The sequence below is a fragment of the Vipera ursinii genome (assembly GCF_947247035.1).
Source record: "Vipera ursinii genome assembly, chromosome: 2".
Lineage (NCBI taxonomy): Eukaryota > Metazoa > Chordata > Lepidosauria > Squamata > Viperidae > Vipera > Vipera ursinii.
Window position 1 is genome coordinate 222,904,148 of NC_139513.1, and position 16,530 is coordinate 222,920,677.

The 16,530-nt window shown below is 40.9% G+C and overlaps 1 protein-coding gene across 3 annotated transcripts in view; it reads left to right on the top strand.

The window, feature by feature from the left end:
- Nucleotides 1-1,266: 1,266 nt before the first annotated feature.
- The window catches only part of BRD10 (bromodomain containing 10), a 60,720-nt gene continuing 45,456 nt past the window's right edge, over nucleotides 1,267-16,530 (top strand). For all 3 annotated transcript variants that reach the window (XM_083354027.1, XM_083354028.1, XM_083354029.1), the window contains exon 1: nucleotides 1,267-2,589. In XM_083354027.1, the coding sequence (XP_083210153.1) occupies nucleotides 1,958-2,589 (632 nt within the window). In that variant the 5' untranslated portion in view covers nucleotides 1,267-1,957. The remainder of the gene's footprint in view (nucleotides 2,590-16,530) is intronic.

Below are 16,530 nucleotides of genomic sequence, written 5' to 3' on the forward strand. Positions count from 1 at the left end.
ATCAGGCATAAGTACAACTTGTTCAGCACCATTGCAGCTTTGAATGGTCACTGAACTAGTGGTTTGAACTAGTGGTCAGTTAGTGAGGACTACCTGTGGCAGCGTCCATTTCCTCTTGGTAAATTCCTGGACTATAGGAGCAGAATGAATTCCAGATAATTTGCATTCTCTTGTTTCTGCTGTGTTTTGAATTCCTCTGTTTATCCTCAACATTTCAAATGTTATTCTAGACAGGGGTGTCAAACTGCCGGCCCACAGGCCGGTTTCATCATACGGATGCCGCACCCACCCCAGCTCTGGCAATGCAAAAAAAGTCAAGATACATCGCAACATGTCACATGACATGGCGAGTTTGACACCCGTGTTCTAGAGCATTATTTACTTCTAATTTAAGACATTTATAAATCACTTTTCACAACAATGACCCCATAGTAAGTTATAAGGTAAATCAAAACAACAAAATATTTATTTGTTAGGATTATATCCTACCATTCTAACAAATTCCATGGTTAGGACAGTGAATAGGAAATATAGTACTGTACACACAAAATATGAATTCACATAAATACGCTTTAAAAAGCCTTCGATTGCAGCAACTAGTCTTTCATTCCAAATGCATTCAAATTAATTCTTAAATTATGAACGCAGAAATATGAGCCATGTAGTATTTACATGCCACCGAGGGCTCCCTGGAGTAGAGCAATTCTTCCTGTTGCTATAGCGGCGGCAGTCACAAACCCGGAACAACGCCGATGAGAGGCTAATTAAAAAACAAACGAACCTCGAAGCCCCATTTTTCTTTCTCCCTTTCAAAAGAATTTCCGCGTTTACCATTCAAGACAAAGCTCCCTAATGCTTCAAATCGAGAAGGTGCTATAATCGGCGTCTTCCATTCCGCGGCTGTTTTCAAATCACACCAGGTGAACAAACCAGACTGCAAGTTAGTCGCGTTAGAAGGTTCACGAAATGCAGGTAGAAGAACAGCGCCACACCGAAGGTTTCTAACGTTTGTCAATGAGTCTTAACGTGAGCATTACGCTTTTACTTGAAATCACATCTTCGGCAGCTCTTCGCACTTTGGACCCCACGGTGAGGTTTCCAATCGGTTAGCCAACGTCTCCAGCCGAAGAGCAGCCCGGCTTCTTCCTCCTCCTCCTCCCTCCTCTCTCGTCACTCCCTGATGATGTCACTCTCCAGCAGGTGTCCAATACAAAACGCGCAGTCAACGCTACTGGCGGGTTTGCCGCTACTACGCCTGCGCAGGCAGCGGAGGTTGGGTTCTCCCACTACTTCTCTCTGTCTCTTGGCTGGGGGGGGGGAGGGGACTGCTCAGGTCTGGCAGCGCCCCCCATTAACTGACAGCACGCCGGCTTCGTCCGCGCGTCCCTCAGCCGAGCCAGCAGGCTGGAGAGAAGCGTCGTCGGGCCCGGGCGCAGAGCGAGGAGGGAGCGCGGGCCTCCCTACCGGTCGGACGCCTCTTGGTCCAGCGGGGGAGCGAGGCAATGAGCCAGGGGCCCCGGCAGCCGCTCCTTCCACTCAGGCAGGTATTCCGCGTCGGCTTCCTCACGCCCCTTTCGGTCCTGCAGCGCACGGACGGAGAGGTCCCGGGCAGCCCTTTCTGAGGGAATTCTCGGCGGGCTTTCAGAACCCGCTGCCTCCGCCCCGGCGAGTTAAGAGGGGCTCTCACCTGCCGCCACAGGTTACAGCTCTTCTCCACGACAAGAGGCCTCTGCCGCCGCCTCTCGGGGAGCCAAAGCGCGCAAAGAGGCGGCGGCGGCAGCGGCGGGGCCGCCGAAGCTGTCCCTTCTTTCGACCGAGGCCGGCCTAACCAGAAGAGAGGCAGGCGGGAGCTGTCTAGGCCGGCTGAAGCGGCGCCGAGTTCTTCAAGTTGTTGGATGCCGGGACCGCTTTCCACGGGCGCCGACATACGCAGCAGCGGCGGCGGCGGCGGCGGGGCATGAATCTGGCGCAGCCCGAAGGGGAGGAGGGCGACGGTAGCGAAGAAGAGGAAGACGACATGGAGATGCCGCCGCCGCCGCCGCCGCCGGAGGAGGAGGAGGAGGAGGTGGTGGTGGTGGCTGCCACGACGGCCGTAGCTGGGGAGCGCGAAATGGAGGCATTAACGGACCCGGCGCTCACTGGCTGCCTCCTGACAGGAGACAAGCTAGAGGGAGGGAGCGCTCGCGGCCACCCCGATTGGGAGCAGACCCTGAGCCCGGAATTGCAACAGGCTTATAGGATCCTGAGCGAGTTTCTCTTAGAAAAACACCGGCCTCTGACTGCTCCTTTCTTAAGATCTTGGGAAAGCCAAACGAGTGAGCCCGGGCAAACGGGTGCTCCCGACTTTCCCACAGAAGAAAATAGTGGCTGTCTGCCTTGCCCCAAATCTCAGCAATTACCCGGGATGTGGCTATTGAAAATGGAAGAAAAATTTGCTTCTGGCCAGTACAGAGGAATTACTGATTTTGTGGCCGATTTCCGATTGATGTTGGAGACCTGTTATCGGCTTCATGGGGTAGATCACTTGCTCTCCAAACAAGCCCAGAAGGTGGAGATGATGCTTGAACAGAAACTGGCTCTGCTATCTCGGTAGGTGTAATATATCTGCTGTATCAGAATACTAAGGAAAAAAGTTTACGCAGAGTGGAAGGAGTTCTACTTTTGTGAAATATAGGCTGTGAGAGTGTAAGACCTGTACAAATTAACTAGATTTTTTTTAAAAACTGGATACATACCATTTTTTTTCTTGAGGCTACAATTATATTAAGTAATAAGCCCAACTGAATTAGTAAGATCTTAGTCATGAATATAGAGTTAGTTGTACTGCACAGCTGATGATCATTTATGACAAAGTTTAGAAGTGGGGTAAAGTGATGTGGTTAATGGCCTGGTTTTGTATAATACTGAGCCATAAAGTGACTTGTTTTGAATTTAGTGTGAAATGCAAACTGCCACCAGAATTTGGTCTTATACTTATGAATGCATTGTTCTGAATGTCTGCAACTTGTTTGTTTGTTTTTTGCTGAGAGTGGCTAAACTTCCATAAAAAGTATAATTATAATTTATAATGAGAATCACCACAAAATGTCTGTGTATTTTCTTTTGGTGCATTCTATCTTCTTAATGTTATACTGAGAGAAATAGATTATAAGTGAAATAGCTTTGGTCAGAAAATTTATTGTATAAATCTTTTATAACATCATAAGGTAGATGAGGGAACAGCTTTCCATGGACTAGAAAAGGAATCGGAATCTCCCTTATACAATTGACCCATTTAGTCTTATTTTGCCTATGCTGGTGTCAGCTACACAGGTGCCAGATTGAGTGAAACCAGAGATTAATCCAAGACTTTCTGCATATGAAGTAGATACTGTACATTGCTAATGAGATATACAGTACTTCATTTCTTCATTTAAAAACCTTACTAAAGACTCTTGGTGGAGATTAACAGAAATGAAATATAAGAAAATCTAGAATTTTCTTTTTGTTTGTTCATCAGCATCTTTGATCATTTTTTTCAGCAGCTCGCATACTGTTTTGCAGTATTTGAATTTTGAGCTGTATAAATACTCTTAAAACTAGATGCTTTTTTTTGAACTACAACTTTTGTGCACAGTTACCTATTTAAATAAAGACAGCATTAGAAGAAATCTATATTTCTAATTGTTCTGATTCATTAGCATTAAGTCACAAAAATAGACCTAAGTTTGCAAAATTAGTTTATCAGATCAATCCCTTTCTTCTCAATGGACAAACATGGACTAGATGGTACATTTTTACTCTTCCTTAACTCTGAATCTGAAATCGTTCAGGTTCTGAGTTGCTGACTGATGCTGGTAATGGCCTGAATGAAGCAAGACAGTTTGAAGATGAAAGAGGGATTTTCTGCTTAGTGAAAACTCAGATTGAAGAACATAAACAACTTCTGTGGATGTTTGCTTTTCATTTACTACAAATAACTATGGTGTTTAATTACTGGATGAGCTAGATGGTGTTTAATTACTGGATGAGCTAGTTGGATGCAGATACCAAAGTATATAAAGCCAGTATTTAGCACGCTACATTAGCTCATTAATACCCTTTTCCCCAGCAGTGCTTGAAATTTCAATTAATTTGGTCATAATTTTTTTTTATTTTTAGCAAATATTATGTTCTCTTTAAAAGGGACACGGTGGCTCAGTAGGTTAGGATGCTGAGCTTGTCAATCAGAAGGTCGGCAGTTTGGCGGGTCAAATCCTGAGTGCCGCGTAACAGAGTGAGCGCCTGTTACTCGTCCCAGCTTCTGCCAACCTAGCAGTTCGAAAGCATGTAAAAATGCAAGTAGAAAAATAGGGACCACTACGGTGGGAAGGTAACAGCATTCCGTGCAACTTTGGCATCTAGTCATGCCAGCCACATGACCACGGAGACGTCCTCGGACAAGCGCTGGCTCTTCGGCTTTGAAACGAAGATGAGCACCGGCCCCTAGAGTTGGAAACGACTAGCACGCATGTGTGGGGGAACCTTTACCTTTACCTTTATGTTCTCTTTTGCTTTTATAATGCAACACTTTATTATTTCCTCTAGCCAGAAACCAAAGAGATTGGATTTTGTGCTACAATATGAAAACAAATATCTTTAGGAATATATCTGACAAACAATATTGTTTAAAATATCTCCTAAAATGCTAAAAGATGAGCTTGAGTAGTTTGGGTAGATTAAAGTTCACAAACACAAGATATATCTATATATGTATCCTCTAACTTTGTTTATAAGCAGATGTTGACTTTTAGATCTGGCAAGTGTGACAATTGCTATTCTTACAATTTTGAAGTTGCAAGGATAAATGGACATTATCTCCATAGCTGAACACTCTGATACATCAATGTAATTGCTGATGAAGCAATTAATAAGAGGATTCTGTTTAATATTATATATTAGTAAATGAGAAAATGATGAAATTGAGATTTGTCTCATTGTTTTAGGTCAGGGAAATTATTGCCATCAAAGATTGTTCAGTTAGAACTGAAAGATGGAATATAGATGTTTAAATTAATGAAACAATGAAGAATTAACTATGTAAATTTTATCTATGAAAATAGGACTTGAATCTAGTCTTACATACTTCAAATGAAGGAGCTCCTACTATTCAAAGTTTTGATCAATGGAGAATTTCCATTGATGGGATGAAAATTAAGCAATTTATGTTTCCCTACCTTATCCCATTTATTTCAGAAAGCGGATTTGGTTTGTTTACCAGTAAGGGATGTTTATACTGAACTTCAATCTGACATGCACATACTATTTCTGACACCAGAAATACCATCAGAAGATGGATATTTCTTATTACCAATTGTTAGAGAACATGAACAGGAGGCTATTTGTGTTCTTTTGGTAAACTTCCTATAAGCCATCTGGTTGGTGGGAATAGAAGGATGGACTAGATAAGCTTTTAATTTTACACAGTGAGGCTATTTCTAAATTGTTCTTATGTTCCTCTTTGTCACTGTACTTTCAGCAAGTACAATTGTTCATAGCTAATTCTTGGTTTACAGAAACTTTGTACAAAACATCTTAAATGGCTTTCATATGATAGTTAGCAATTCTCACTTTACACTAATATTGATAGCCAGCCTATTTTTAGGATTCAATTCTGTCATATCTCTGCATTTTTAAAATAAATTATATTCTTTTCTAAGTCTTTACATACTGTTGAAAAAATAGCTTCCACTCAGAATTCCAAATGCCAAGGTAATCAAATTTCTTATTTATTACTATATTTACATCTCAATTTTCTCTAGGAATGCAGTAAATGGAAGATTCAAGACAGCTAAAAGAAACTATTTATTCATAAGTGCATTATTAAGCAATGGAATATGCTGCAGTTAATTTAAAATGTTTTAAAAGAAAAAAGAGACAAAACTATTGATGGCTACTAGACGTGAATGACTATTGCGAAAGACGGCTGCATTTTTATAAAGCTTAATAGAGACCCCAAGAATACCTTTTTACACCAGTTTGATACAATGGTTAAGGCATCAGGTTAGAAACTGGAAGACTATGAGTGCTGGACTTGCCTTTTAGACTCAAAGCCAGCTAAGTGACCTAGCCTAGTCAGTTTCAGTCCTAGAACAAGTTTATGACAAACCACTTCTGAAAAACCTTGCCCAGATAACTGTAGGGACTTATCCAGGCAGTCTCCAAGAATTGGACACACAATTGAACAGAAGGGGCGGGTGGGAGGGAGTGGAGGGGGAGGAAAGAATTTAAGCAGATATTGTGTAGAAAAGCCTGAACAAACCAGAAATAATACTTTCTTTCCTATTTTTTTTCAACATTTATCCTTTTTAGATAAAACTTTATCCAGTTAGAACAGGTTGTTGGTTTCAGGTTATTAAGAACCTAGTTGCAACCATCAGATAACATAATTTGTTATCTCAGACAGTGACATCAGACCTTAAATGTATCCCTTAATTTGACAAAATAATCACTTTTACTGCAAATTTATGAGAATGTTATTGTGAAGGAGGCTAGTTAGCAACATTTTAAGATGATAAAACACTTTTTCTCAAATTTTTCTCTGTATATGATCCAAAAATCAAGAAGACGATATGTAACTTGTTTATTTAGATGTTTGTTGCATTCCGCTTTTCTAAAATAAATTCTTTTTATATATAAAGAAAAACAAGGACAATATTGCTTTAAAAGAGAATTTCTCATATTAAAAGCTTCTTCACATGCAGGGATGCATAGTTACATAGTTATGTTGTATGCATAAGATTTTCACAAATCATTTTTGTTTTTTTGAACTTTGGGCAGGAAATTCAAACAACTTTTTCCCCTAGATTGGAACAAAACAGAACAGCTCCTTAGTAGACAAGTCCCAAACTCCCCAATTGGGCAGACTGATAAAGGCAACCTATTGTAGTTCTAATTTTTACTGGGTTTGCCAGTAGACTGTATAAAAAGGTAAAGTTTTCCACTGTCCAATTGAATATGACTCTAGGGGGCTGTGCTCATTTCCATTTTTTAGCCAAGAGAAACAGTGTTGTCTGAAGACATTTTCATGATCATGTGGCCAGCATGACTATACGCCAAAGCTCACAGAACATAGTTACCTTCCCACCGGAAGTGGTACTTATTTATCTACTTGCATTTGCATGCTTTTGAACTGCTAGATGGGCAGGAGCTGGGGCAAGCAACAGGGACTCACCCTGTCACACAGAGCTCAGATGACCTCAACATCTTTTAACTACTGAGCCATCAACTGTAATCAGTTATGGACCGAGTTTTTGAGTTGCTGGTTATTTGCCCATCATTTCTTCCCATTTTTATGAAATAAAACTGACTCAAATTAGCAATCTAATAGATTACTGCATCAGTGTTTCTCAAACTTGGCACATATAAGAGATGTGGACATCAGTTCCTATAATTCCCCAGCCAGCCAGTCTCTCATGTCCTTTTCATTTCTTGATTGGACTATACTAACTCATAGTTGATTGGAGACCACATGGAAGCTTCAGCTGAGGCTCAATGGAGCTGCCTAATAAATGACCAGACCCCATTATACCATGGTATAATGGCTATCAGTATATTTCTGTGTGCAATTCAAAATGTTTTTTTTATCTATAAAGATCTCTCTGCTTGGTGTCTGTGTATCTTTGAAACTACCTGTTCTAGATAGAATCTTCCTATTTAATGTATTCAGAGAGTATGTTGCATATTCTCAGTGTATGGAGGACCTTTTCTTATTTTTCCTTTTCAAAATTATAATATCTTTTTTTTAACCTAGGGCAGGGGTAGGCAACCTCGGCTCTTTTATGACTCATGGACTTCAACTCCCAGAATTCCTGAGTCAGCTGACTCAGGAATTCTGGGAGTTGAAGTCCATGAGTCATAAAAGAGCCGAGGTTGCCTACCCCTGACCTGGGGAGATGTCTAAAAGATTCATTGTTTTTTCAATCATGAGGAAGATAGCAGTCATTTTGTTAATGTTTAAACAAGGAATCAGTTTAATTTTGATTAAATAACTGGAAATGATTATAAATGAGTTCCCTTAATATTTCAACATATCAGAAGGTTCTCAGTACTTGCCTTTCTTGGCACTAAATATATACCGTATTCATAAATCTATCATTGAGAGATTGAGGTTGTCTAGGCTATGATTCTGAGCTAACTCCCAACTTCTGCCTTCAATTACCCCCTTGCCTCTGGTGTATAAATGGGAGAATCCCTTCATTACATACTTATTTTAGTAATTATAATGCCAAATCATTAGAGAGAAACTGTTGAAAGCCCCTTTCTATTAGAACATCTGTGGAAAGTGCATGAAAGTGAGTATTCTGTGTAAGTGCTCTTGTCCTGTAGAATAGCTTGTCCCAAAGGAAGGAGTGGCCATTCTTAATTCTTACATTCAGAGATAAGAAAAAGCTGTTAGGGAAAAAATAAATAGACTAGAGGTGCAGATGGCTGCATACGTGCTGCATGACATGAATATCTTTGATGATAATCAAAGAGTCAGCACATGACCAATCCAATTTTATGGCCCTTTTTTTGGTGTCATTAAGCAAATCATATGGTTTCAAACAAATCCAGCTTTCCCAATAATATTTTGGGAACTGGCTGTGAAGGTCACAAACTGTGATCATATGAATGCTGCAACCAGTCGTAAAGGTGAGGCAGATGCCAAGTACCTGAATTGCAATCACATGACTAAAGGGGTGGGGTGATGTGATGGACATAAGACGGAAGACAGGTTTGTAAATAACTTTTCCCAAAGCAATCATAACTTGAACAATTGTTAAGCAAATGATCATAAGACAAGGAATACCTTATGCTTTTTAACCATTAGATTTTTTTAGGCTTGATAATATTTTGGTTTGTTCAACATTATTTCAACAAATACAAAGATGCACAACTGACTTTCCTTATATATTGCAGCCCAATCTGCTTAAATTTACACCTGCAATAATTTATTAAACCATCTGGAAGTTGGTATTTTAATGTCTCATTGAATGGCAGCACATTTCTAAAGTAGATTTCTGAAGCATTGTAATATTTTGATTTAATGTGGGAAGAGCTAGTTCCTTCAGTTTGGAAAAGGAGACTTATAAGACTTACATGTGTGGTTGTACTATTACACATGTAAGCAAAAAGCCTAATTTGAATTCTTACTACTAATTCTTACTAATAGAGAAGAAGTGATAGAGGGAGTTGAAAATACTGAAACCTTGGACGAGAGTGACCATGTCATATTGGAATTCAGTATAATGCAAACACAAACCATAGAATATATTCCAACCAGTGTCTTAAACTTTAAAAGAGCTGATTTTAACAAATTCAGAGAGTCCCTAAGAAAAATTCAATGGTTGAAAATCCTAAAGGGGAAAACAACTCAAGAAGTATGTGAAACTCTGAAAAATATGATCATAAAAGCCCAGTCCAACACAGTACCACTGAAAAAGAAATCCAAGAAGAAATCAGCATGGTTGCATAAAGATCTCTGTGATAAACTGAAAGACAAAAAGGATAAATACAAAAAATGGAAAGAGGGACATATAAGGCAGAATACCAGCATATATAGATCAAATCTGCAAAGATGAAGTCAGGAAATCTAAGGCTCAGAATGAACAAAGTCTTGCAACAAAAGTTAAAGATAATGAAAAAAAAGTTTCAAAATATAAGCAAGAGCTGATGTGATTCCCATTTTCAAAAAAGAAAAAAAACCAGACCCAGGAAACTACAGACCAATCAGCCTAACATTAGCACCTGGGAAGAAACTGGAAAAAATAATAAGAAAACAGATCTCTGAACATCAAGAAACAAATAAAGTTATAATAGTAGCCAGCCCAGATTTGTTCAAAACAGATCATGCCAAACCAATTTTATTTCATTCTTTGACAAAGTGACTAAATTAGTAGACTAGCAAAATGCTGTGGACACTGTATATTTAGATTTTAGGCATTTGACAAAGTAGACCACAACCTACTTATTGGTAATTTAGAAAAATGTGGCAGCATCACCACCAGATGGATTTGTAGCTGGCTGACAACAGTACTCAATGAGTAGTCCTTAATCTACATGGAGGGAGATAAGCAGTGGGGTACCACAAGTTTCTGTCTTAGGCCCACTACTCTTCAATATCTTCATAAATGACTTAGATGAGGGAATAGAAGGGGAACTCATCAAATTTGCAGATGACACTAAGCTGGCAGGAATAGTCAACACCACAGAAGACAAGCTCATGATCCAAAAAAGATCTTGTCAGACTTGAACAATGGGCCCTGTCCACAAAATGAAATTTAATGTGGAGAAAAGCAAGGTTTTGTACCTAGGCAAGAAAAAAACAAGGGAACAAATACAGATTAGGTTACTGTCTTTCCTTGACATAGACCCTTCTGGTCCCAATGCTAGTAATTTGGTCTTATATTGTCTAGGCCCCTCATACATCACTTCTCAGGTTTCTAAATTTCTTTTAAGAGCTGTAACTATTAGAGGAGAATGTTGCAATTCCCTTCAACCAAGGCTTCTGCTGTCAAATTGTCTATGATTTTACTTTCCCCATGTTTTTCTTTTGTTGTACTTGTACTTTGGTCTGTGACCGCAAATAAATAAATATATAAAATATACAGATTAGGCAAAACCAGGTTCACAAACAGTAACTGTGAGAGGGACCTTGGAGTCCTGGTGGACAATCACTTAAACATGAGTCAGCAGCGTGCGGCAGTAGCCGAAAAAGCTAACACAACCTTGATTGTATAAACAGAGGCATAAAATCAAAATCACGTGAAGTATTAGTATCACTTTACAAAGCCTTAGTAAGACCACACTTGGAGTACAGCATCCAGTTTTGGTCACCACATTACAAAAAAGATTATTATTATTATTTATTAAATTTAAATTTAAGCAGATTGGGCTGCAATATATACAGGTGAAACTCGAAAAATTAGAATATCGTGCAAAAGTTCATTTATTTCAGTAATGCAACTTAAAAGGGGAAACTAATATATGAGATAGACTCATTACATGCAAAGAAAGATAGTTCAAGCTGTGATTTGTCATAATTGTGATAATTATGGCGTACAGCTCATGAAAACCCCAAATCCACAATCTCAGAAAATTAGAATATTACATGCAATCAATAAAACAAGGAGTGTACATAGAACAATATCAGACCTCTGAAAAGTATAAGCGTGCATATGTACTCAGTACTTGGTTTGGGCCCCTTTTGCAGCAATTACTGCCTCAATGCGGTGTGGCATGGAAGCTATCAGCCTGTGGCACTGCTGAGGTTTTATGAAAGACCAGGATGCTTCAATAGCAGCCTTCAGCTCTTCTGCATTGTTCGGTCTCATGTCTCTCATCTTTCTCTTGACAATGCCCCATAGATTCTCTATGGGGTTCAGGTCAGGCGGGTTTGCTGGCCAATCAAGCACAGTAATCCCACAGTCATTGAACCAGGTTTTGGTGCTTTTGGCAGTGTGGGCAGGTGCCAAGTCCTGCTGGAAAATGAAGTCAGCATCCCCATGAAGCTCGTCTGTGGAAGGAAGCATGAAGTGCTCCAAAATCTCCTGGTAGATGGCAGCGTTGACCCTGGACTTAATGAAGCACAGTGGACCAACACCAGCAGATGACATGGCTCCCCAAATCAACGCAGACTGTGGAAACTTCACACTGGACTTCAAGCATCTTGCAGTGTGTGCCTCTCCATTCTTCCTCCAGACTCTGGGTCCTTGGTTTCCAAATGAGATGCAAAAGTTGCTCTCATCAGAAAAGAGGACTTTGGACCACTGAGCAACAGACCAGGTCTGTTTTTCTTTAGCCCAGGTAAGACGCTTCTGATGTTGTTTGTTGTTCAGGAGTGGCTTGACAAGAGAAATACGACATTTTAAGCCCATGTCCAGGATCCGTCTGTGTGTGGTGGCGCTTGATGCACTGACTCCAGCCTCAGTCCACTCCTTGTGAAAGTCCCCAACACTTTTGAATGGCCTTTTCCTGACAATCCTCTCCAGGCTACGGTCATCCCTGCTGCTTGTGCACCTTTTTCTTCCACACTTTTCCCTTCCACATAACTTTCTATTAAGGTGCTTTGATACAGCACTTTGGGAACATCCAACTTCTTTTGCAATTACCTTTTGAGGCTTTCCCTCCTTATGGAGGGTGTCAATGATGATTTTCTGCACAACTGTCAGGTCAGCAGTCTTCCCCATGATTGTGATTCCTACTGAACCAGACTGAGAGACCATTTAAAGGCTCAGGAACCCTTTGCAGGTGTTATGGCTTAATTAGCTGATTAGAGTGGGACACTTTGAGCCTAGAATATTGCACCTTTTCATAATATTCTAATTTTCTGAGATTGTGGATTTGGGGTTTTCATGAGCTGTAAGCCATAATCATCACCATTATGACAAATCACGGCTTGAACTATCTTGCTTTGCATGTAATGAGTCTATCTCATATATTAGTTTCCCCTTTTAAGTTGCATTACTGAAATAAATGAACTTTTGCACGATATTCTAATTTTTTGAGTTTCACCTGTAAGATGTTGAGACTTTGGAAAAAGTGCAAAGAAGAGCAACTAAAATGATTAAAGGCCTGGAGTCAAAAACATATGAAGAACGGTTTTCTCTATGACCAGTCTAGAGAAAAGAAGGATTAGGGGTCACAGGATAGCAGTATTCCAGTATTCCAGTATTTCAGGTGCTGCCACAAAAAAGAGCGGGACAACTTACTTTCCAAAACACCAGAAGGCAAGATAATAAACAATGGATGGAAACTAATCAAGGAGAGACTTCCTAACAGTGAGGACAATTAACCAGCAGAACAGCTCGCCTTCAAAAGTTGTGGGTGCTTCCTCATTGAAGTTTTTAAGAAACAACTGGACAGCCAACTGTCTGAAAAGGTATAGGGTCTCCTGTTTGAGCAGGACTAGAAGACTTCCAAGATCCTTTCCAGCTCTATTCTAATTGACTGATTGAAAGACAAATTGAAAACTTTGTGGAAACAAATGATCAGTTGACCCACTACCAGTCTTGAGTATACAGCGACATACAAAAACTAAGAGTTAAATAATAACATATTAGAGCAAACTGATTTTATGTTAACAACTTATTTCCAAATATGTAGGCAAATTGTGCAAATCTGGTAGGATCTTATCAAATTGTCTGAAGCAAAAGAAATATAGGAAAATTATCACAACTACAATATTAAACAAAATAGGAATGATAAGATATATAGCTCACTGAAGAACATAAATTTTCACTTTTTGAAATTTTACTCAGATTTATATAATAAACTTTAACTGATAAAGATATTCCTTGATTAAAATGTATCTTCTGTGGTTGGATTTTTCTTAACAATTATCACATTTTATTTTGTTCATGGATGAGATAAAAAGGTACAGGTAATATAAATAATGGTATACCATTTGGATGGCTTTCCTGTGGAATGATATAAAACATTTATTGTTATCTTGTTCCTAGGGTCTATCCACTGTATGATGAATTTTTTAAGAATAGAATGTGATCTTGATTTAATGAAACATATAGTTATAATAAATCTTAATATAGTTCATACATCATGTACTATTGACCTATTTCCTTGATATTGATATTTTCAATTATAATTTTAACTGTTATTTAGCTAATAAAATTCAAAAAGTAATCTCTTCAGGGCTGTATTGTAATTAAATATAGATCAAATGATATTCAGCTGATAGTAGATTTAGTTGATTTGAATAAAAATAAAATCACAGTTCTGTTGCTAGATGTGGAAAAAGCCTGTACTAAAATTCACAGGCAATATATAATATGTGTGTTAACTTAGCAAACTATGGATTTACTAAAGAATTTTATAAAATGGGCCCAGATTTCTATGAGCCTTCCAAATCCAACTGAAGGTTAATGGTTCTCCAGCTTGATAGATGGAGAATCCACGAATGGGTTAACTGTGTCTTCCTGCCCAATTAGACTAAGTCAGTCAAACTTGCCATGCCTCTCCTGGGCCAGGACACCTCCCAGTCACGACTTAGTCTGTGCCCAGAATAGACGTAATTTTGGCTCCCAGAATCTTGCTGAGTCATCTCTTCTGAGTAATTGAGCAGGTCGTGTGTGTGTGTGTGTGTGTGTGTGTGTGTGTGTGTGTATAATAATACATATACATATAATAGACGTAATTTTGGCTCCCAGAATCTTGCTGAGTCATCTCTTCTGAGTAATTGAGCAGGTCGTTTGTGTGTGTGTGTGTGTGTGTGTGTATAATACATATACATATACATATATACATACATACATATATACATATACATATACATATACATACATACATACATACATACATACATATATATATATATATATATATATGTATATATATATATATATATATATATATATTCATATATTCGTGGATTCTTCAATTAGATTGCATTCTTTTCAGGATCAGAGTTTGCTTTTCTCCTTCCAGCTGTAGCTCTGATTGAGTTGTAGCTCTGATTGAGCTTCAGCCTTCCGGATGTTTCAACTGTTTCACTGTTGCAAGTCCCGTGGGGAAGGTTTCTCAATTAGATAGCTTTCACTGTAGTTCTTTTCAGGATCGTAGTTTGCCCTTATCTTTCTCTCAGAAGCCCCAGGCTGTTCTTTCGCGGCACGCTAGTTGGGGCCACCATTTTGAATTCCAGCTTACCAGCAGCTGGCCAAGAGGAGGCTCTTCGTCAGAAAGCCTCCACTGCCTTTTTAAGCGTGCTTGGGTCATCATCACTATCAGGAGCGGTTTGTCCCTAGAATTCATGTCCGTGCCCCCAGAGCACTTCATTCCTTCTCAGCTATCAAAAAATACGGTCAGGAAGGCTCTCATGTCAGAGACTATTCAGCACCTCTTAGAAATAAGGGCCATAGAACCAGTCCCGGATAGGCAGCTAGGAAGGGGGTTCTATTCCATCCTCTTCGTCGTTCTGAAGACGTCTGGAGGATGGAGGGCAATACTCGATCTAAAGAGGCTGAACGCTCATCTTGCATAAAAAAAGTTCAAGATGCAAACACTACAGTCCATCTTGGCCAGCATCAGGAGGGGAGACTTCCTGATGTCCATCGACCTCACGCAAGCATATCTTCACATTCGCATCCTTCCTGCCCACAAGAGGTTCCTCTGGTTTTGCTACAAGAATCATCATTTCCAGTACAGAGCCTTACCGTTCGGCCTTTCGTCACCCCCAAGAGTGTTTACCAAGATCTTGGCGGCGCTGACCGCGCATTTGAGGTCCATCCCTGTACGCATCCAGTGCTATCTGGACGACATTCTCATCCAGTCCCTATTGGTCCAGGCGGCTCGGACCTGGCTTTGTCTATCAAGACTCTCCAGGACCACAGGTTCTCGGTGAGCCAGACAGTTCCCTCTTCATTTGGGCGCGGTCATAGACACCGAACTATGCAGGTCTATTTATCTCAGGAACGTCAGAACAACATCAGAGCCCTGGTCCTTCAGGTACAGAGAGAGCGTGTAGTCACCCTGGCCGTTCTTTCCCAACTGTTAGGGAAGTTGGTTTCCTGTATGGGAATAGTCCCATGGGCCAGATTGCATTCCAGGGACCTGCAATGGTTCTTGCTTCTGTTCAGAGACTGGGCACCAGCTCCACCAACCAAAGGGTAAGGGTTCTGTTTCGGACCCTAAACTCCCTCCAGTGGTGGACCTTGCCAGTGGTAGCCAGGGGCTCTTTGTTCCAGGAGCCTATTCGGATCACCCTGACTACGGACGCCAGCCTGTTTGGCTGGGGGGCCGCATCTACGGTCTCAGTTGGCTCAGGAACGGTGGTCCCGGTCCGATCTACAGCACAACATAAATTGGTTGGAGCTCAGAGCCATACATCTGGCCCTACGCCACTTACGCAACAGGGTGGTGAGACAACATGTCCTGGTCCTCATGGACAATGTGGCGGCAAAAGCCCATGTGAACCGGCAAGGGGTTACCCGTTCCAGGTCCGTTATGGCCGAGGCCCAGTTGTTGGGATCCTCGGCAGACCAACCTCCCTCAGGGCCGAGCACATCTTGGGAGAGGCAAATCAGCAGGCAGATTTTCTGAGCAGGTTGACAGTGGATCATTCCGAATGGCACCTGCATCCCTATCTCTTCGAGGAGTTATCGGAGAGGTTTGGTCAGCCGGTACTGGATCTGTTTGCTTGTCCAGCGAATTCCCAGTTTCCAAGTTTTTCTCCCGGTTCCCCTCTCCGGGGGCAGAGGGAACGGATGCCCTCCGCAGCCCTTGGCCCGGGGGCTTGCTGTATGCCTTTCCACCTCTCCCTCTGATCCCGGCAGTCATCCACAAGTTACTGCAACAGCGGGCAGAGGTGATACTTGTTGTACCACACTGGCCAAGACGGCCGTGGTTTGCCGACCTCATGAGTCTGTCAATCTCTTCCCCCGTGGAGGATTCCTCCAGATCGCGTTTCACTCAGCCAGGGAGCTCTGCATCATCCAGAACCCCAGGGGCTCCAGTTGACCGCCTGGCACTTGAGCGGCGGCTCCTGACACATGAGTCTTATTCATCGGAGGTAATTAT